Source organism: Myotis davidii, unplaced genomic scaffold (assembly GCF_000327345.1).
Source record: "Myotis davidii unplaced genomic scaffold, ASM32734v1 scaffold866, whole genome shotgun sequence".
In the NCBI taxonomy this organism is placed as follows: domain Eukaryota; kingdom Metazoa; phylum Chordata; class Mammalia; order Chiroptera; family Vespertilionidae; genus Myotis; species Myotis davidii.
In genome coordinates, this window is record NW_006297145.1 from 1,442,705 (window position 1) to 1,464,980 (window position 22,276).

General features: G+C 48.8%; 1 protein-coding gene across 1 annotated transcript in view; it reads left to right on the top strand.

Moving 5' to 3' along the window:
- Positions 1–22,276, top strand: part of PAPPA (pregnancy-associated plasma protein A, pappalysin 1) — a 181,963-nt gene that overhangs the window by 92,494 nt on the left and 67,193 nt on the right. The window contains exon 9 of the mRNA XM_015569900.1: positions 2,407–2,600. Within this exon, the coding sequence (XP_015425386.1) occupies positions 2,407–2,600 (194 nt within the window). The remainder of the gene's footprint in view (positions 1–2,406; positions 2,601–22,276) is intronic.

Sequence of the window (22,276 nt, forward strand, 5' to 3'; positions counted from 1 at the left end):
AATCTGCTCCTCTCAGCATAAAGCATTAAAGAAGAACTAAGCAAATTGTAATGAAAACAAGAAGGCCAGTCTTGTTCTCTTGTTTTGTTGTCACTACCTTTGTTTTTCCTGGCCACACATTTGTATTCCATTCCTCACCATGTTCCCTTCAGTGCATGAGGCATGGGAGTAGGAATGGAGAGAGAATTCCCCAGATGAAGGTAGGCAGATGTAGCTGAAGGGCCCCTGGGACCCTAGCTAGAAAAATGAATAGCAGAGCCCAAGGATGTTATTAAAAAAAGGGGGGCTCAGTAGCTTTGTCAGCAAGATCTTGGGGCAGAAACCAGGCATCTTTCCACTCCCCTTTCTCTTCTTCTTGTCTTTAGCTCTATCTCCTATCTCTCTTTTAACTCTGTCTATATCAATCTGTCTATATTAATTATCTATTTAGGTACTTATTTACCCACCTATATCTATCTCTTTCTCTCCTCCATTCCCAGTTTCCGCTGATTCTAGGCAGACATCTATTAAGGTCTTAAACATAATCAGGAAGAAATTAGCTTTCATGAGAACTCCAACTCTAGCCCCAACTCCTGACACTCTGAAGTCTCTTTGATGGGGGAATAAATTGTCTTCTTAAAGAATAGACCTTCTACAATCTTATTTTAATCTTACCTTACTGTTCTTCATATTAGAAAAGGAGTAAGGTGTTACCAAGAGTCAGGCAACCCTATGACCGTATCTACAGGAGGCTGTGCAGTCATTATTCTGTAGATACCACACATAGAAACCCCTCTGCTAGGTGTCAAAGGCCTGGCTTCTTCTTCTAGCTCTTTGAACACCTCGACTGCTAGGGCTCTCAGGGTTCCAATAGATAAAATGGGAGAGGCGCTGGTGTTGTACATACCATCTCAGGAAATCACTGCAACCACACAAGATAAGTATTATCTCCATTCCTTTTTGGAGGAGGGAAATGAAGTTCAGAGAAGACAGGTTATTTTCTTTCAGTCTTACACAACTTATATATGGCAGAGTTAGCATTGGAAAGTGGCTTTACCTGATGCCAAAACCTATGGTCTTTGCAATTCCCTGTCTTGGGTTGCTAGTGAGTGAAGTCTGCATTGATGGCTGGTCATTCTTGGGTTGGGCCTGGGCTTTATTCTATGTGAGTTGGCCACACTGACCAGGACACTGGAGCTCCAGAGAAGTGCTGAGCCTGTGTTCGTCCCTTGCTTGAACTGCCAGGCATGCTAGTGGTCACTGGAGTCCGCACTGGCTCCGACCCATCCTCAAATAATTGAATTGTAATGAATTGATTTATTCTGGCTCTTTCGATAGTATTTCACTATGTAAACTGCAGAAATAAACAAGGGATTTTGGAGCTTGGAAGGGGCTCAACATTCTGCTGCCTCTGAATTCAAAGACTCCTTTTTCAGATAGTCAGCATCCTAGAAATCCCAGCCTTATTTCTGCTTGACCCAGGAGCTTTCTGTTACAGGGAAGGCTTCTTGAAGGTGTTGTAGGCGAGTGCTGACTTCACAAGCTGATTCAGTTCAGTCAGTTAGAAATAAAGTCACCCCTTAGAAGATGAGGCCCATTATTGCAGAATGGGCAAGGCTTGGTTCGCTTACCTGAAATGCCCAAGGTATCTAACAAGCCCTTAAAACCTAGAGAATTAGATAGGAAGGGCTCCTAGCATCCCAGGGGTCTAACCCCCTTCTCTATAGTAAGTATAATTGAGGCCAGAGAGGAGGAGTCCTGTCTAAAGTAACAGAGCAATTTAGTTACCGAGCTGGGACTGGAGCCAGCCTCTCTTGTATATAAATTCACTCTTCATGTGAAACCGAAATCCTCTTTGGAGCTAAATAAACCTCAGTTTGCGACTGGGGAGTTCTGTGACATCAGGTAATGTCCCTAGAACCTGGGAAGGGAAAACCTGAGTTCGAAACCAGGATCCGGCATTAACACACTGTGTGACCTGGGGCAGATTATTAACGATGCGTGAGATCTCATTTTCCTGATCTGAAAGACTAACATGATAATTAAAATAACAATGCCTCCCTCACCAGCTTGCTGTGGGCTCACTTGGGGTAATGAAGGTGGACGTGTTTGTGAGTTTGTGTGTGTGTAGTAAAAAACACATAAGATGTACCTCTTAAAATGTTAGGTGTACAGTACAATATTATTAACATAGTATATGTCCTTTCGTGACTGGCTTATGTCATTTACGATAATGCCCTCCATGTCCGCTCTGGTTTTCACATATGGCAGGATTTCCTTCTTTTTTAAAGGCTGAATAATAATCCGTTGTGATGATCAGTGATGGGCTTTAACAGTGCTTCTGGTCCAGTTCCACAGCTGCTACTGATGGCTGAGACCAAAGGACCAATATCTCTCTGTTCTCCCCCTTCCGTGTCTCTCCTGCAGATGAACCCAGCCGGTGCTATTTCCACGATGGTGATGGGGTATGTGAGGAGTTTGAACAAAAAACCAGCATCAAGGACTGTGGTGTCTACACGCCCCAAGGGTTCCTAGATCAGTGGGCATCCAATGCTTCAGTTTCCCATCAAGACCAGCAATGCCCAGGCTGGGTCATCATTGGCCAGCCGGCAGCATCCCAGGTAAGACGCCAGCCATGCGTGGCATTTCCTGCCAATATTCTGAATCTCTACTCTGTCCCTCAGAGCTTCCTGCCTCAAAGGTAGTGTCATTGGATATGGCCATGTGACCAAACCTCTAGCCAAATGTAATTCCAGAGCCTCAAGGGTATCATTTCTCAGGGATTAGATGTGGAGTAGCTAAGCACAGGGAAGGAACATCAGGGTAAGACTGTCCTCCTATGTCCCTACCTGTTATAATTCGCATTTAGGAAACAATTCCATTTTGGACATACCACTGGAATTCAGTGGGGAAGAACACATTCTTTTGGGGGAGTCCCAGAATTTATTTTGTGTGTGTGTTGGGGGGGGGTACTCCTTGAACACTCTCCTGTGAATTTGCTGTGTGGCCTTGGACCAGTCTCCCCACCTCTCTGGCCCCCATATTTCCCCATCTTTAAATTAGAGAGTAGATCAGCTTGATCTCCAAGGACCTTCCCAACTCTAAAAAGCTGTGACTCATTCCCCAGTCCCCTAATGCACTATTTACGTTCCAGGGTTCTTCCCCAAAGGACTCTCCGCTCAGTTGAGGGACTAAGAGTGTTGGGGCCACCAGAGCTTATGTGATTCTAGGGATGGCTGTGCTGTCCCCAGAGCCCCCTTTCCAATTATCCTGCTGAGCAAGCACCTGCCTTCTTCCGAGACTCCCGTTTCCCAGAGACACGACTCAGTGCTTCTGACCGCCTGGCCCAGTGGCTGCCTCTGAGGCCAGCCTGCCGCCTGGCCTTGTAGATGAGTCATTATACTGTTTCCCTGATTCAGGGTCAGGGGGATAGACCTGATTTCTAGATAAAAGAGAGCTGTGACCTTCTTCAGGGGCCCAGTAAGAAACCATTGGATGAGGTATAAGATGGGTACATTCACTTACCTATTGTACAGTGTTTATCTGATCATTTCTCATTTACCCATTTGCGTATGTTTACATTTATTAGATTCCCTATTTCTTCCTTTGCATTTGTTCATGACTGCCCTGAGGAGAGAAATGGGAGCACGGTATTCCCTGATGCTTCTCATGGACAGTGCCCGCCTGGTGAATGAATGAATGGGTAAATAAATGACTGTCTAGGCCTCATCCTACCCCTGTGCCATCTCTGTACTTGAGGAACTTATCTTTGGCTACACCCAATTGCACAAACCCTAATAATCTATTCGTGTGTCTGGCTACCTTTAGGCTGCTGGTACTTTCATAACTGTTTTGAGTTTTAGTCATCTCTGTCCCCTTCTTCAAGTACAAGATCCAGATAAGACTAGCTGCTCAGGAAATGTGTGTTTGATTGATTATAGATTCACACTCGTGCACACGCACTCATACGTGTACACATTGCTACATACGATGAACAACACTAAGAGACAGTGTTCAAGAACCACATCTGTATGACAGAGAACATCCTGCTCAGAGTTGGCAGGGCTGGCTGGCAGTAGAGCCAGGAACTCCAAATTCAGCACAGGCAACCCTTCCTAGAAATGTATCAAAAACATCATTCAAACAAGGGAATTATTAACACACTCAGACTCTCACATGAGCAAGAAGTGAGGGAGCAGCTGTGCTTAAAAATCACACAAAGGTTATTGCGACTAATGTGAGGAGAGGAGAGAAAGACTTTTCCAGTCTTAGCGTTTGAAAGGGACTTCATGGGGCAATTATTCCACTTTGGTAAGGAGCGGGCTGTCAGGAATTATGGGCAATTATGTCTTCCTAAACAAAAATCCAATTTAAAAAAAATCATTATCAATACTACAAAGAGGAGATGAGAAAACAAAATCATCCTATTGAATTATTCATTGCAACCAATTTTATTTTAATGAAATCGACTAGGTTCCATTACTCTGGGCTTGGACATAATCTTTGTTACAAGGAGACTTCAGCTGTAACTAAATTTGCCATAATGAGATCAACTCACTGGAGAATACCGGGTCGCAGAGGGTGTGTGTGTGCAGGGTGGGTACAGGGTCAGGCAGGGCGATCTGGAGGGCTGTTGAAGAGTCTCCTGAAGTCCCCCACAGAAAGCAAATGCCTAGAAATCATTCACACACTGCACCCCCATCGTGCACGCACACACACATGTGCACACACACACATAGCCTATGTAATACTGAGTTATGTTTCTGGAGTGGAAACTAGCTCCCTTCTGATAGCACAGCAGAGGGGGACGAGGTATAACCATGGCACTCATTACCTTGTGCTGTGGTTAGGGGAGGCTGGTAGCTAATTCTCACCCTGTCAGGGACTCCAGTGAAGAAGTTGATGGCTTGAGAGAAGGAGTTGGGAAGTACTTAGATGCACCTTCCCCCTACACAATTAAGCCCTTCTCCCTGCCCCCTCACACACACACATACACACACACACACACACACACAGACACACATGTACACACAAAAACACGTAAACATTCCTACAAAAATAGGCAGTGTAGGGGCAGGATTCCAGAGAGTAGGAACCAAAGTAGACACAGGAGAGTAGTGGAGGGGACCAGGGGTCTCCAGGTCCACCAGCCATCCTACTGGACACTGCTACATCTCATAGCCTATCCCCTTGCCATTCCTCAAGCTAAGAAGTATTGCCCACCTTGGAGAAACGGAGAAGTGGAGTGGCTTCCCCAAGGTCCCATAGCCCATACGTGGAGAATCTAGGATTGGAAGGATGTCATGGAAGATGATAGCAGAAGCTTAGGAATATGTATGTGATCATGTTCAGAAGTTGAAAGTAACTGGATTCCTGGCAAGTATCCCTGGGAAACAAGCAGAAAGAATCATAGGTGGACAGATCGTAGAGTTGCTGTCACTGTGCAGACCCTGTGAGGTACGTGAAATCTCTGCCTGACTCATGGGCACTACCCACAGTTTTGAGTTCAGGCTGCTTCCACTCCCTGTCCCGAGGGTCCTATTCCCTGGCCCCTTGGTGCTCACTGGGATGTCTGTGAACTTGGGCAGTGATGAAATGACTATGGTTGTTTCCATTTTTGCTTTATAAACCAGTCTTGTCCTCCTCTGTCTTCCCCTGATGCTATAAAAATGAGAAATACAAGTGTCTATTGAAGTCATGTGCCTGGCTCTATGCTGGAGTCTGTGGAAGAAACAAAAAAAAGTGGGGGAAGACCGAACCTCTGGCCTTGTCCGTGTACAAGACTTAGGCACGAGAATTCTCTGGGGAGGACAAGCCCTGTCCGAGTAAGTTGGCAGGGTTGCACCATGACTGCTAGAAAGAAGAAACAGTCATTGTGCTATAGGAGTCCAGAAAATTGATTAAAATTTGATTTTTTTATCTTGTATAAGCGCTCCACTTTAACAGTTTCAGATCTCTCTTGTCCATTCTCTTCATGCAAGATCCCCAAATTTGGTTAGGACTAAGTTACTCCACCCTGAACATTTAGTTTTATATTCAGATGTTACCAGAAGTATCAAAACTTCCTGGTTGTGCAAATTGGGCTGAACATCCTATAATAAGAGACATTCTTTGGATATTTTGGCCATGCACCTTCCTGGCCCAGCTGGAATTCAAGAAGTCCCTGAAACAGAACAAACATGGAAATCAACCCAAAGACTCCAGTTTTCTCTGTTCTGGGAACCTCAAAAATGGATTGATTTAAAGGTGCTTTTTGCAAAGATTCCATCTTGTTCTTATTTTGTCTCCATGTTTCACATTTCTCTAGTACTTTATACCAGAGGCAGCCCAAATGAGATGTAGCTGTTCCTTTATCCTGCCCCCACCCCCAGCATTTCTACCAAAGCCAGTTTCCTCTTCTCCAAGTAGGCACCTCCCTCCTCCCACAATGGCCTAGGGAAAATGTGGAAACACCAAACAGTCAGGAATGTGCAGTGTTCTCCCAGGAATCATGGACCTTCACTCAACCAACCAGTTCACTTGGTTAATCCTTTAAGGCTAAGACTTAGGCTAAGCAGATCCAGGGCAGTAGTTTCAGAGTCAGGGTAAAGAAAACCTTGAGATCGACAACTATCCACAGTCGGATGGCCTTGTGCGGTAGAGAGGTCGCCACCAGGAGTTTTCCAACTGAGCTGGTGATGGAACAGGAGATGCCTATGTTGGAGACCTAATCATCTCCACTTCCTTTGCAATTGGGTCTCTGACTTCCTATTTTATTGTATCAACCCCTTAGTGGGTACATCCCCTGGGTCCTTTGACAATTCGCTTTGTTTCTTGGCATGCCTATAATACTCCATGCCTCTGTTAGAAAACAAATCGTGATTTGTGTTGTGTTGTAGCAAATTTGTATTAATTCATTTATTTGCTTGATCAAACAGAAGTCTATTTGAACCCTGCACTGAGACCTGTGGGCAGGTAGAGAGCATGGGCCCTGATGGGTGAAGAGGAAGCCGTGCAGATGTGGCTTTGCCCTCCTTGCTTCTCTTCTTCCTTGGGAACCTGGAGTAAATGACTCCTTTGGGAACCTCAGTTTCCTCCTCCAGAAACAGGAAATGATACCCTCTACCTGGTGGAGATTAAGGGAGCAAATCAGCAAAAACACGTAGCCCTGGGTGTGTTTTTTCCACTTAGTGTGGGTAGGGCCAAGGTTAATTTCCTCTCTCAATCATGTTAGGCTCCCCTAACACCCTCGCCCAAAGGCTGGCCACAGTGACCCACCCAGCACAGCTCAGTCAACACTGGGTTGAGTTCAACACAGTTGTGTTCGCAAATGTTCACTGCAGCCTCAGGACTGTGCCAGGCATTTTGAGAGACTGCAAAGAAATTCTGGCCTTTCTGCTGCCCTCAGAGAGCTCACCGTTTCATCAGAGGGTGTGTCCGTCCAAATCCCAGCCAAGACCCAGGAGTGTGAGAGTCGGAGGGAGTTACCCTGAGGAAGCCACAGTTATGGGCTTACTCAGTCTGCAGGGGCGAGAGCCGGCATGCAGGAAAGGAAAAGTCCTGTGCCCACTTTCAGAAGATCCTGAACAAATTATAAAAATAACATCCAGTTTCTCCAGGCTCTGCATCCATTTTTCTGAATCCTCCTTCAAAAATAGGAATTGCTGTTCTCGCATGACAGATTGGGACAGTGAGGCTCTGAGAGCTGGGTGATGAACTATGGGGTCACCCTCGCAGGGCTGAACCAGGGTGCACGCCACCGGTTCATACGGACTGACCTGCAGGACCAGGCAGCTCACGCCCGCTTCAGTGACTGACACAGGAGAATAAGCTGAGGGAGCCAGTGCCTTCGCTTCTCTGCTTGTGGAGGGTGCATTCAGGGAACACCAAGAAAGGGGGGTCCCTCTCCAGTCCCCCCAAAATTTCCCTGCTGTTTCTGCCATGCTGCCTAGATCTCTACCTGTAGGCTCTCATTCTTTAAGGTTAAGTGTTGCCCTCTTCAAGAGGCATTTAAAATGTGTCCCTGAAAATATGGGAGAAACAGGAAAAGTTTGAAGCTCTCAGCCCGAGTGTAAAAGATCCCTTTGATTTGGGATGTATGCCTGACTAGTTCTGGGTTCTGGGAGAAAAAGGGAGGAAGAGCACACACAGAACACTTGCAGAGGGAAGAGGAAACTTCCCTCCATGTACAAGTTTGTCACAAGTCAATGCAAAATAAAGGGGAAAGTCAAGAGACATGAGCTAGAAAGGTGTATGGGGACATCCTTCAGGTGCTGGAAGCTTAGACTTCATCCGGAATGTGATGGGGAGCTTTTCAGCAGAGGGCTAGCAATTGGGTACTCATTTGAGGAAGGCAGTGACATCTCCGGGATACCTCCTGTATGCCAGACCCTATCCCAGGGTGTAAAACAGAACTTTTTTCTTCCCCTCTCTCATCGTGAAGAAACTGGGTCTCAGAGAGATGAGCCCCCATCACCTATGGCACTCTTTCTCCTACTTCCTTTTCTTAGCCCACACCACTGGTATACGTCGTAAAAGCCTCGCTCAGAAATCTTGCATGGGTAAGCAATTCTCCAATGCTGTTTAGATGATGTTATTTGCAAAGGGCAGAGAGAACCCTTGGACTCACACCCAGTGCTGAGGTCACTTTGAAGGATTGTCCCTTCCCCATGTGCGTCTTCAGCGAAGCATGCGGCTCTTCTCACTAGTGACTTGGGATCGCATCTGCCCATGGTGGAGGGAGGAGGAGGGGCAACGGGAACACACAGAAATGTCGGAGAAGATTCCAAGAAGTTTTCTCCAATACCCAAGGGATCTGCTTTCTCCTGGTGGTTTCTGAAAAATGTTTCAAGAGCACATGTGCAAGTCATCTGAGGAGACAGAACAGAAAGTTCATGGTCTGTTACAGCCTGTCCTGTTGGTGTGGGGCACCCAGAAGTTCTCCAGGAGAGTAACAAACAAACAGTGTTTGGATCAGAAAGGAGCCCCCTGAGCTGGTCCCTAAAACTGCCTTGAACTTGTCAGGGAGCCTTGGGCTAGGAGGGACTTTAAGTCCATCACATTTTTCAGGATCCCAGCAAAGGCCTCTCCTCCCCGCCCTCTCTTGCTCCCTCCGCCTGCATTCATTCACACTTTCAATGCCTCCAAGTGCCAGGCACCATGAGTGGCCTTGGAAACTTGCAGTGATGAAAGTTTTCAAGAGAAAAACGAGGTTGAGGATCAGATCAACCTAATTCTCAGGACTGGAGTCTACCACTTACTAGCTGACCCCTTTGGGCGAGCTGAGCCAGTTGTCTTTGTCCCTGCCCAACTCCTTATCCATAAAATAGGAGCCATGACTTCCATTTGGCAGGTGCTTGGCCAGGATGTCATTTTCCTTCTGATAGCCGCTGAAAATTTTTTTAAAGGAGTGCTTCTTGCTGCCAATGAAGTTACTGCAACTGAGAGACCCAATTAGGAACAATTGAGGTTTTATTTTATTTTTTTAAGAAATACTCTTTTGGTTATAGAAATCAAAGCAGAGAGAGACTTTTTTAAGAGTCTCTTGGTCTTCCTTCACTTGTTAAGATTTGACTTTGATTAAACAACTTCCTTAAACCTCTTCATCTCCTAGCTGTTAGGAAATGGTCCTGATATTTGGATTCAAAAGCAGTGTAATCTCATAGTGGACTTACTACGTCCAAAGCATCACTTGGAGTAGTGGGTAGAGGTTTGGATGAATGACACAGCCACTGCCCTCCAGCCCTCTGTCTTGTCCATAGAGGACAGGGGACACTGGAATAGAGCCTTCTAAAGAGAAGAGATGTTGGCCAGCTGCTGTTATGCATGGACAGTGGAGTTCACCTCAGGAGGAGTACATGGAAGGGGAAGGGTGAGCCTGAGTAGAAGCTGGGCCTAGCAGGCCTCATTATGTGGCAAACAGGTATCGATGGCACAGGGCAGGCCTGGGTGGAGGAGCCCGTCTTCATCTCTCACCTGCCATTGGCTCCTGACTCGAAACCCGAGAACAAGCAAGGCTCTGTGGTCTCCGGCATACCCAGCGCTCCAACCCATGCCACCGCCCCTCTGGGAAGACTTCTTGGCCTTTGTCTCGCCTCTTCCTCAGGCCTAACCCACTACCCTTGCATCCTCTCTGTGCTCCACGTCTCCTTGCCCTATCATGAGACTCAGCACCGGGCCCTTCCTCCCATCCCTGTCATTCACCCAGGCTTCCTCAAGACCCTTCTCCATTCTTGCCTTTTATCTCTTCTCTTCTTCCCTAAATTATCATTGTTGCTTTAAGTGGGGGCAGTGGTGTTTAGCTAGACTGGCCTTTGCTGTATAATTTGGTTTCATGTTCGGTACCCAAGAAACATGTGAACAATGTAAATAGTGTTCGCTCTCTGAGGCTGGGATGCACTTAGGAAGCTGGAGCCAGTCGAGCTTGCTGAGCCCACTGCTCGGGGATTCACTTCTGTCCCCGGAACCTCATGTTCATGCCTCTAAGTCTGAAAGGAAACTTTCTCAAGCCAGGCCCCGAGGAGGGTTTCTGGGGGAGTTGGGGTTTGGCTGTGCACAAGATTTTGTTTTTGTTTGTGTATGTGTTTGTTTTTCATGGCCCCGACCCCCACTCTGCACTCCCCAATCTTTTTAAATTAGCCTGGATGTGTTATCGATAGAGCCAGACCCAAAAGGGCCTTCTGCCCTCTCTCCCAAGCCAGCCCTCGGTTTCCTCAGACTCCTAATTCGTCAGCCAGATCCAAGTGCCCAGAGGTCCCTGGGTACATGTCTGCATGTGCCTTTTCCAGAGAGTGATGGACCCAGACAGGCAGTGAGAGAGGGCCCTGCCCAGAGGCCTGCTTCCCTGGGCTGCTGCCCACTCTGGGACCCTCTCTCAAACTGGACCCATCTGTGCAGTTGGAGAAAGGGGACCCTTGGCTGACGTCTGCATTTCTCTGCATCCTGGAACAGGTGACCTTAAATATACATACTCTTAAATATACATAGATTCAGGAGTGATCTGGTTTGCTGGCAGGATGTCGGCTTCAGGAATATGGATGCGACCTGAGTGATACCCAGGTCCAGGTCTGCGGTGCAGCTGCCGGGGGCAAGAGGTCCAGGGACTGAATATCAGTTCAGTGCAGTGAGGGAGGAGATACACTGCCATGCAGCAGGGAGCTGTGGGTGGGAGTTTAATGCCCCGGAGCAGGCAGGGTGTGTCACTGAGAGCCCAGGCTCCACACCAGCTGTGTTCTGCACCTGCACGGTCCTGTAGAGGAGCTTCTAGCCACCTGTTATGTTGAACCTCTGAAATGTGGCTCACGAGACTGAGGACCTGAACTTTTAATTAATTTACATTTAAATAACCACACGGAGATGGTGGGCTTCCCATTGGATGGGAAGAGTGGATCACGTTCTCCAGCATGTATCACATCCCAGTGCTGCCACTAACGGTGAGATCACAGGCAATGTACTTCGCCTCTCCGGTCCTCAGACTCCTCATCTGTAAAATGGGAAAATTAAGTGGGAATTTTTGTGGGGATTCCAGCAAAGAGCACCCATAAAACAGAACAGTGCTTGGTACAGACCTGGTATCTAAAGTCATTCAGTTCAGTTGTTTCATGAAATCCTCATAACCAATCTATGTTGTAGGAATTATGTTCCCATTTCACAGACGGGGAAGCAAAGGTTCACACAAGGTCCCCTACTCCAAGTAGTAGAACAGGAGGAAATCCAGTTCTTTTAACCCCATAGCCCATGCACTTTCTAGTGTACCACACCACCTCTCTTAACATTTAAAAAATAATAACAATACTTCTCTCTTTCCCAGAGTGAGGTAGGACACACTCATCTTTTGGTGTTACGATGTCTTACGTCCTTTAAGTCTGCCTATGTGCTCAATGGGTGGTTTTTGCCTCTGGAGTACATTCACAATAAACATTGTCTCAGTGATCTCTTGTCTGTGGAGCTTTCTATATGGTTCCCCATGGCCTATAAAACCCACAGCCTCTGCAGACTGGGCCTTGCGTGATCTCTACCAGCTTTTCCTCACAGTCCGCTGCCTTATGGATGCATTCTAGGCCTTGGGGGTTCCATTTCTCCTGCCCAGAGCATCCATCATTCAATACTCCACCTCTTTTTTTAATGTTCTTAAATTTAATTAAGTATATATTTTCTACATTCACTATTATTTTGTATTAGCTTCAGGTGTCAGTATAGTACTTTATAGTTCCCCTGGTATTACCAGGACCCACCTGGCACCCTACATGGTCATTACAGCTTCTCCACCTCCATTAACTATCCACCCAGGTCCAGCGCAAATGGCACCTCTGCCTGTGGTTTCCTCTGACTGCCCGCGCCGCGATGTGCTACCTCGCTCTCTGACAACACCTACCCCTTCTGAATCCCCCAGCGGCCCAGCGCACAGGCTACCTCTTCCTCTGCATTTGCCTGTGTTCATGGTTTTCTGTGCCAAATGCCCTGTGACAGTTAAGGACTGGGCTCCATCTTCTCCCTTTAGGTATTTCCAGTGCTCAGCACAGAGCTGGCCACCTGCAGAATACTCGGAGAATGTTTGTGATCCATTGAATGACACTATTGGGAACAGCCCCTGCTGAGTGATGCCTCCTTTATGATTGGCTTAAACATAGAAATAAGTGTCTCTAAGTGATTCCCTTATGTGCCAGGTGACATCCCCTTGTTCCTAAAATAGGTGACCAGAGTGAGCAGTGCCTTAAGTCCCCTGGTGTGTCCCCTACATTCCAGACGAGGCACGTGCCACTGTGTGAGTCGGGGGGCTGGGGGGAGTCCTGAAGGCCCATCCTGACCCCAGCCCGAATTCTCAGTGCCTCCATGATCGCCTGCCACTCTGGAATGTTATCTGTCCAAAGGCAGGGATTTTATGTTGTTGTTATTCTGTGTTCACTGTCGTGAATTTCAGCATCAAGAATAGGGGCTGGCGCATAGCAGGCATGCGAGGACTATTTATGACTACGCCTGCACTTTGCACTGTGACAATTTTGCACAGAAAGTAGGAAACTGCTTCTGGAAGCTGGGCCTCGGGACTAATGCCCTACCCCTTGCCTCTTATTCTGGGAAAGATTGGGGTCTCGGGAATGTCCCCACAACTAGAGTCCTACAGAGATGGATGGAAACAGAGCGGGCTGTCTTTCTGGCTTGAGACATTGTGGTTCACCCTCGGAGAGGTCTCCCAGAGTGAGGCCCAGCCCAGGAGGGTGTGAAAGTGCAAAAAAGGGAAGAAGGCAGGAAGGAGAAGAGAAGAGGAAAACAGAAATTCGGAGAGAGGAAAAGGAATGATAAGCAGTAATAAATGACAGCAATGACAGTAACATAATTGTGATGACAAGTGCTGATGATCATGACAGGAGCAGTGTGAATGGCTGAACTGCCAGAGCAGTTACTTCACGACTCCACCCACCGTTTCACACAGGTAGCAGCTAACTTGCACTGGTTTACAGAGGAGTGCATCGAGACTCACAAAAGTTGACTAACTCACTCAGGCTTCTGCAGCTGGCCCAGGGGTGGGACAGGGAAATCTAGAACTTGAACCCAAAACTGTGGTCCTTGAGAGCCAGGAAGAAAGAAGTAGGGTGGGATGGAGGAGGGACATGCCCATTGTATGTGTCTAGTGTGTGGGGCTATGTCTGAGACTTGCGTGTGCTCATCCTACACAGATCCTCCAGGGAAGGCGCCATCCTCTGCCTCATTTGCAGTGGAGGAATTAGGGCTTTATGAAGGGTTCAAGGTCACACTGAGAGTCAGTGGCAGAAGCTTAGATTTCAGCCCACATCCCTTGGACTGGGAAGTGTGTGTGACTTCCACTGCTCGAAGGAAGGTTCAGGAAAGCGGCAGGGGTAGGGGTTGTTGAAGAGTTCACGTTGGGGATCCCAGGTCATGCTGCGGTTGTGCCCAGAGACCTCGTCTCAGAACCCCTGCTTCTGCACCCTGCGTTTGTGCAGATGTGGGCTGCCCGGGTCAAGGGCCCCGCTGGGGAAAAGATTCTCTGTCTCTCACAGGAATCTGCAGAGGAGGTGGTGGACACATAAGACAGACATGTCCATTGGGCATTTGGTGGGCAAAGCCCCCAGTTTGCATGTCATGATCACCACCCCTGCTTCTGAATTCTGGAGGGGCAGGCCGGAGGGAAACATCACCCTTGTCCTCAGAAATGAGAGCCCTTGTGTGAGCTGGCAGGCCAGCAGGATGCTGGGAAAGCATTAGCCATCCCTGTCCTTCTGTTGCCTGCATATGTCCGGGCATTACATCCTTTGGCGCTTCCTCCAAGGAGAGGTCACGCTGGAGGCAGCGCTGGCAAGATCACTGTCTGCTCCTCTAACGCAGAGGAGGGAGTCAGTAGCTCTGTGGGTTGTTGGCCTTTGCTCACTGGAGTTATAGGTGGGGATCAGAGACCCTGAGAGCTCAGTGAGAATCAGGGCCAGTGAGGGCTGCATGGCCCTCCTGGCATTGAGTGGGGTCCCTGCAGGTACAGTGACTCCTCTTCTATCCTGGATACAAGGCAGAACACACAGATCTGAATGAGGCAGCTGGCGAAGACAGGAAAGGGGGAGAAGGGAGGAAAACCAAAACAACCAAGCCCTGGTTCCAGGAACTTGAGGCAGTCTTGTTCTTTGAACACAGAGATGCTTTTCAGTGAAAAATCACTCCCCTGACCTGTCTTCAAAAGGCCAGTGTGGTCAAGACTGCCGTTAACTGCCACTGGGCTATTTCTAACTGAGGGTTTCGGTGACCAGGCGGGCCCACAGCTGGGACACGGTCACTGCTTTCTTGACTCACCACGAGTATCTCCGGGCTCTGAGAGAAAGGCCAGGACGGCTGGAGGCTCCCGAAGACACCCTGCTCCGCTCTGCATGGCTCTGAGCTGAGTGGTGGTTCCCAGGTTTCAGTGCTTTGCTCCAGAGTTGGCTGCGTTTCCCAAGCCCACTCTGGAGCCAGTAGAGAGGGCATTTCGGATTCAGACTGGTTGGGTTTGTGTCCTTGGTCTGAGGAGGTTTTGGAGTGAGGGGTTTAGAGCAGCCAGAAGTGCCTGTTCCTGCTCTAGAATCACCGTACCGTATTCTGTTCTAGAACTGGACCGTCTCAGGCTCCGCCTACTTCTCTAGATCTGGCAGTGCCTCTAGGCTCTGAAATAAAGATCCCGATCCCAGTGCTTCTGGCTGGCCGTGCCCCAGGGCTTTCCCGCAGTGCAGGCAGCGTCTCTGAGTTCCCATCTAGTGTCCAGTGAATATTCTGGTCAGAGCTAACAGCGCCCTTTTGACCTGATCTGGAGTCTAAACTGCTTTTCTATGCTGATCTAGAATAATGAAATGGCATGAGTTGCTTTCAGTATCCGTGTTTTAGAAAAGGAGAGATTTGGAAACACAGAAAGTTAGCCATGTGCTTTTTTTTTTTTTTTTTTAAAGTGCTCAGAAATCTGTTTGCAGCAAGATTCTGCACCTTGAACTTTATCCTTCGTGCCTCTGCTGTTGACATCATTGGGGAAACGGGCTGGTCATGGCTCAGCTGTGGCCCAGCTTCCCTTCTCCTGCCTTTCTCTCTCCAGCCCCTGCTCTCCAGGGCCCATTTACATGAAGTCTGCATTTCAGACCTGGCCCTCAGGCCGAGATTGCTCGGGCCAGTCCCTCCTCTGCACCCCTTGAACCCAGAACCTGCTGTGCTGTTCTAGGAGTGTTTGCTGGACCTTCCACCCAGTTCCCTCTATGGCTTTGGGAGCTCTTCAGGAGAAGGGATTTTTTACCATTCTTTCTCCCCCCTCCCCCACCCCGGGATCCATTTTTTCATATAGACCGTGGGGAATAAAGGACCTAACACATAATCAGTGCTACATCAGTGTATATTGAAGGAGTGAATGCATGAATTAATGAATGCATAAGAGAGAAATGTGGGCTTTGTCTGGGAAAAAATAACCGGAGACTTCCAAAATGAAAGACAGATCTCTGGGAGCTCCCAAACCTCTGCCTCTCACCCCTTAGGAATTTCAGGAAGGTCCCACCACCCACTCTCCCTACCCTGTCAGCATGTCGCTGTTGGAGAAGGCACGGCTGCCATGAAGTCACCCACAGACCATCTGGCTGGGGATCCCGTGTTCCTCTTCTGCTACAGGGATTACGTAAGCTGGACAGCAGCCTCCAGATGTTAGCAGTTTATGCTCATTGTACCCTCCCTTTTCAGCAACAATAATAATAATTAAAACAAACACAGGCCCCGTCCCCCACCCGCACCCCTGAGATTACAAACAGGTGGGCCCAGATGGCGTTCCCTCTCCAAAGGCCTCCTAGTCTCTAAGCAGAACAGCTCAGACCCTGGGCTAGGCCTGCCCGGCACAGAGCGGAAAAGCCAGGCCCGCTGCCCTGGGGCGTGGGCCCCAGGCCCCAGCAAGGGAACCTGGCCATGTCATGAGAAGTCCCTACACTGGCCCTTCCCTCTCCCTGGCTCCCACCCCCAAAGCTGTGGCCTCCAACTTAAATGGATGTATTTTGGAGGACGAGGTGGCTTAAGAGATTAGTAATGAGATCCCAAGTCTTTCACTGCTGGGTCAGGAGTTCAGCGCGGGCCTGGGTGACTGGTGAATGGCATAATTACAGAGGCTGGAGCAGGCTCGCCAGGGCCCCCGCGAAACGAGCCTGCCGGGCCTTTCAAGGGAGGAGTTGTCAGCAGCACAAAAGCCGACGACCACCGCATCCGACACTAATCACTCTCCCTTGTTGGAGGATTTACTAGCTGGAGCCCCTGCCCAGCACCTCCTCAAAACTGGCGTCTGGGTTTCGGTGATGGGTGCAGCCACATGGGGAGAGACTGCCCAGCCTATGGGATGGAATTCTGGAAACTAACCTTTCATAAAATGCAAATTGGTGACCAGTGCCATCCTTATAGTCATTACTACCACTGCTATCGTGGTGATTTCTTCCTCTCCCTTGGCCTCAGTTTCCCCATCTGGAATGGGGTCCTAGGAATCTCCCCTTCACAATGATGTAAGGATGGAGTTGGTGGAGGTGAAAGCAGAGGCGGGTGCTCATCACTGTCACCTCAGTATGATCACTGTTTACACTGTGTCGGCCTCAGTTTCCTCATCTTTATAATAGGGGACAGGCAGAGGTTAGACACAGACAGGCATGGTTTTGGCACACTCTTTACGCCCCTGCCTCACAAGAATGTGAGCATCTGCCCTTGGAGAACAGGTGCTGGCCATAGTGGCTGGTTTAAATGATGGCACAGAAAATATGTTGGGTTTGCCACCTGTCAGAGGTGCTCTGTCAAGCCTCTTGCATAAACTTTCCCCTTTGAAGAAGGTTGGGGTATCCAATCTCTGTCCCCTAGAAACCCAAAGCCTCTGTCTGTGAAATTAAGCAATTGCAGGAGCAGTCCCAGTCCCCAAGAATCAGCTCTATGATTCCGAACCATCTCTCTTCTCAGACGCCGTTTCCCCTCCTGTACAGATGTTAGCACGCTGTAGAACAGTGATGCTTGGCATGATCTCTTTGCTCCATTCCCTTTTTCTGCATGATCATTGGATCAGGTCAGGAGTGTACACCCCAAACCATAGGATTTCAGACCTTTGGGAAGGTGCAGGCCTGGAAGATGTTAGACCCCTAAGGCATGTGAAATGCCTCATAGGTTATGGACAGACCCAGAGGGAAATGAGGTGCTAATCACCCCAGAGCTGAGCTCCAAGGCTAGAGGGCATGGATGCCAAGTTATCTTATCTGGAAGTGTCTCCTGGTGGAGGCCCAGGTCTGCTGCTATTGCTCTGGCCACACACTGGCCCTCTGTGGAGGAAATGCCTCTTTGCTTGATTGTCAGTGCACGTCAAATAATAAATCCCAGGACTGAAAGAAAGGCAGTCCACCCTCCCCTCCCCTCCTGTCTCTAAGGCAGGCATCAAAGGGGAAGGCTGCTCTGGAGGCCTGGGAGGTGATCATTGTCTCTAAGAGTCTGTGTAAGAAAGCCTGGTGTCTCTGTCTCCTCCTCTCCCTGTCTCTCATTTTCTTTCTTTCTTTCTTCTTCTTCTTTTTATTTTTTGGTTAATCCTCACCCAAGGATATTTTTCCATTGATTTTTTTTTTTTCTTAGAGAGAGTGGAAGGAAGGGGGAGAAACAGAGAGAGAAACATCAATGTGAGAGAGAAACATCAATTGGTTGCCTCTCCTCTCCTCCCCTCCCCTCCCCTCTCCTCTCTCTTCATTGTTATCAAGTGTGTAAAATGAAGGTTGGGTGGAAGGAAGGGGAGAAACAGAGAGAGAAACATCAATGTGAGAGAGAAACATCAATTGGTTGCCTCTCCTCTCCTCCCCTCCCCTCCCCTCTCCTCTCTCTTCATTGTTATCAAGTGTGTAAAATGAAGGTTGGAGAAGGGGATTGAAGGTGTGTGTGTGCATGTGCGTGTGTGTTGTGTTCTATATCTTTTAACCCTCAGTGTTGCCCTTTAAGTTGTCTATGTTAAGGGGTTCAGTTTGGAATAAGGGGCAAAGGAGAGAGGTCAGGGTGGACTTAAGAGTGGGGAGAAGACTTGGGTTGGGGAGGATGACAGGACGCTGCAGACAGAGAGAGAGGCCTGAACCTGGAGTGGGAGCTTGGGTTGCATGGATCATACATGCATCATTTGCGATGAGGCATGGAAGCCCTTGTTGGAAAGTCTGACATATAGCAAAGGATCAATAACATTATTATTGTTGTTAGTTCATTTTTTAAATTCAACTCACACTTGCTTAGTGCCTGCGTTAGGCCTCCTCTGCTAGTTACGCTGCAGGCGCGATAAGCAAGACCTCGTTCTTCTTCTCAGGGAGCGAACAGCAAGCTCAAGGACTGCACATGGTTCATTTCCTGGGCCACGCCTGACCAATCACGCGCGCTCGTGGTAGCCTTTGTTGAGATGGATTCAGAGGCCTGTAGGCAGGGAAGAGCACGCCTGGTTTATTAATGCCCTCTGTCCTGAGATGGGGGAATGCTGGCACCCGGCACCACATGTTGGCTCCACTGGTCCAGTGGGCTCAGGGACTGTTCCACTTCCTGTTAGCTATCAGCCTCAGTTTCCCACCTGGGAAGTAGTGTGACTGATACCTTTCCCATAGGGCTGTTTGAAGGATTCAGTGAGACGATGGTACCCAACAGGTTCTGTGGTGTAGAACACTAGTGAGAGAAATGACCATGAATACCAGTTCCTAGTGTCATCATCGTATTTAATGCACATCAACTCCATGTGAGGTTCGGGGGAGGCCAGGTCTGGCTGCGGAGCCTGCCAGTCCTCCTGCCTGAATCCTGGGTCTCCCACTGACTTCCCTGAACCACAGGGTCGATACCATCTCTGCACATTAGTCTAGGCCTGGAGAGACCCGGGCTTCTGGGTCAGATCCGTCAATCTGAACCATGTGGATCACCTTGGAAAAGCCACACCTGTTCAATGCAGGCAAGTCCTGTAAGCCCCGCCCAGTGACACCAGTGCAACGGAGAGAGAAATCAGGCCCAGGCACTGACCTTGAAGCTCACACACAGAGACAGGTGGACACACGGGAAATGCAAGGGCATGAGCAAGAGTTATGGGGAAGTCCAGTCCCTGGGTGGGAAGAGTGAACTTGGAGTCCAGCTACTCTAACTCCTAAGCCATGGGGGAGCAAAGCCTTCCAAACCAGAGTGCTTGTGTCTAACGTGGGGACAGAAATGTTTGCTCCTCAGGGTGATTAGACGGTAGGAGGACTGGATGAGAGGATGCATGGCGAGCAGCCTTCCTAGTTGGCCATCTTTAAGAGTGGGTGCCCTTTCCCTCCCCCACGGGAGCCGAGGAGGGAGAAGCATGTTCTGTAAGGAACAGCCAAGCTGGCTGCACAGAGGTGGCTTTATTTCACCTGGGCTACCACTTCATGTTCCTGTGTTCCAAGGCCCTTCACAGCCAGGTTTTGATGGCTGCCTTCCAGCAGGCATCCCCCCTGCAGTCATCATCTCCAGAACTCGGCTCCTCTTGCAACCTTGCAATTCTTGGGAAAATAAGTTGGCACTGGACCTGAGAGCCTGAGGTGAAAATGTGGCCTGAGTAGAAATATTGGGAAACACTGCCTGGTGTTCATGTGCATGTGTGTGCGTGTGAGCGTTCACGTGTATTGTTATTGTCAGCAAGAGTTTTTTTCCTATGAGGCCCATTCCCAAGTCCCTTTGGGTTGAAAGAGGAAATTGGAGAGGATGGGCTAGAGCAGCCGTGGGCAAACTAGGGCCAGCGGGCCGGATCCGGCCTGTTTGAAATGAATAAAACTAAAAAAAAAGAAGACTGTACCCTTTTATGTAATGATGTTTACTTTGAATTTATATTAGTTCACACAAACACTCCATCCTTGCTTTTGTTCCGGCCCTCCGGTCCAGTTTAAGAACCCATTGTGGCCCTCGAGTCAAAAAGTTTGCCCACCCCTGGGCTAGAGGTTTGACAAGCACTTCCTCCCTCCTGTGATTGACAAAAGGGCATATAAATCCATAAAGGATAAATCCAATGGAAACCTCATGGCATCTCCCCTGTGTGGGAAAATACCAGCTCTCCGTCTCCCCTGTTCTCCCGTCTTTGTGTACGTCGTGTGTGGGTGGAAGATAAACTGGATTTAAAAAACCTCTTGAAAGCAAGACATCGTTAACTCCTCTAATTGAAAGCAGTCTTCGCAAAGGAGTGGGTTTGGCGGCGGGTGCTGGAGGTGGTGGCTAGCAGAGCATGGAGTGGACTAGAGTTGCAGGTCCTGGGGACACGGAGGCCTCTGCTTCTGTCATCCTGGGCACCCGAAGCACCACCAGACGTCCCAGCCCATCCCAGAGGAGCTTACAGCGTCCCTTCAAGGGATGTCTCTCTCCTCCACACTAGGCTCTGTTCCCATCTATTGGATGCGATGGCTGGAATCACATCTCTGAGGACCATCCTAGCTCAAACATCCATTGATCTCAAAGCTCTGGAGAGGATCTCCCAGCTCTTCGGCAGCACACATGAAGAGAAAACAAAACAAAACGGAAAACGCATTGCTGGAATGGGTGCTGTGAACTGTTATGCTACCCCTCCAGGTGCCTTAGGCAGGAAAGGTGGCTGGGAAATGAGCTTCCACCTCAGAGTATCAGAGTCCAGGGCCCGTAGGTGGGTCCAGAGGCCAACAGGAGGGGATACTGCACTGCAGAGTCAATACTTTCCTCAGCCAAAGGCACTAGGAAGAGGCCGGAAATCAGCTGGCCACACGTGAGCACTGAACGCTCTTTGGGGGTTCCTCTACAAGTGGGAGCAATGAGTGTCAGAAGTAAGCAAAGCAACTGAGTCAGTTCTAGGAGGCAGGTCCCTTGCCTGGCCATTCAGGGCTCTCACAGCCACGTGGCCCAGCCCAGGGCAGATGGACAGGGCCTGCTTGGGTCCAGTGAATTAGCACCTACTCAGGAGCCCAGGTGAGGCGACAAGGAGAAATCCCAAGTCCATCCTCCAAAACAGCCCTGAGAGCTATGGAGGCAGGCCTTTTGCAAGCTGGCCTCTTCATGCCTAGGATCAGCCACTCCCTTTCCCCTCCCCCAGCCACTGGCCACCACCATTCCACTCTTTGATTCTATGACTTTGACTGTTTTAGATACCTCGTAGAAGGGAAATCATGTAGCATTTGCCCTTTGGTGATTGCCTTATTTCGTGTAGCATAATGTCCTCAAGGTTAATTCATATTGCCTCAAATGGCAGGATTTCCTTCTGTTTTGAGGCTGAATACTATTCCATTGTATGTGTATACCACATTTTGCTTATCAACTTATCTGTTGATGCACAGGTAGGCTGTTTCCACATCTTGACTGTTGTGGATGCTACTACAATAACCATGAATGTGGGCAGTGCACACATGTGGGTTTCAGTGATAGGAGACCCCCTCTTTATCTCTCTAGGGCAGGGGTGGGGAACCTTTTTCTGCCAAGGGCCATTTGAATATTTACAACATCATTTGTGGGCCATACAAAATTATCAACTTAAAAATTAGCTGCTATATTTGATCAAAGATTTAATTATCTCACCTCTAGTGCCTTGGCAGGGCCAGGCCAAGTGATTTTGCCGGCCTTATACAGCACCTGGGCCAGACGTTCCCCACCCCTGTTTTAGGGGAACCTGAAGCCTGGAGGTTGCAGATATTTCTGTGCACCCTAAAATAGTGAGCGATGTGAAGGGAGGGATCAGATCTCGTTCATACCGGCAGGACACAGAGGTTAAAAAAGTTACTATGGTTCAACCCCCTGACATCTCTGGGCCTGGTGGGCAGGGTGGAACCCTTAGAGTCCTCAGAAAGATTTGCACATGTGAGAGTAGAGAACCTAAGGGAAA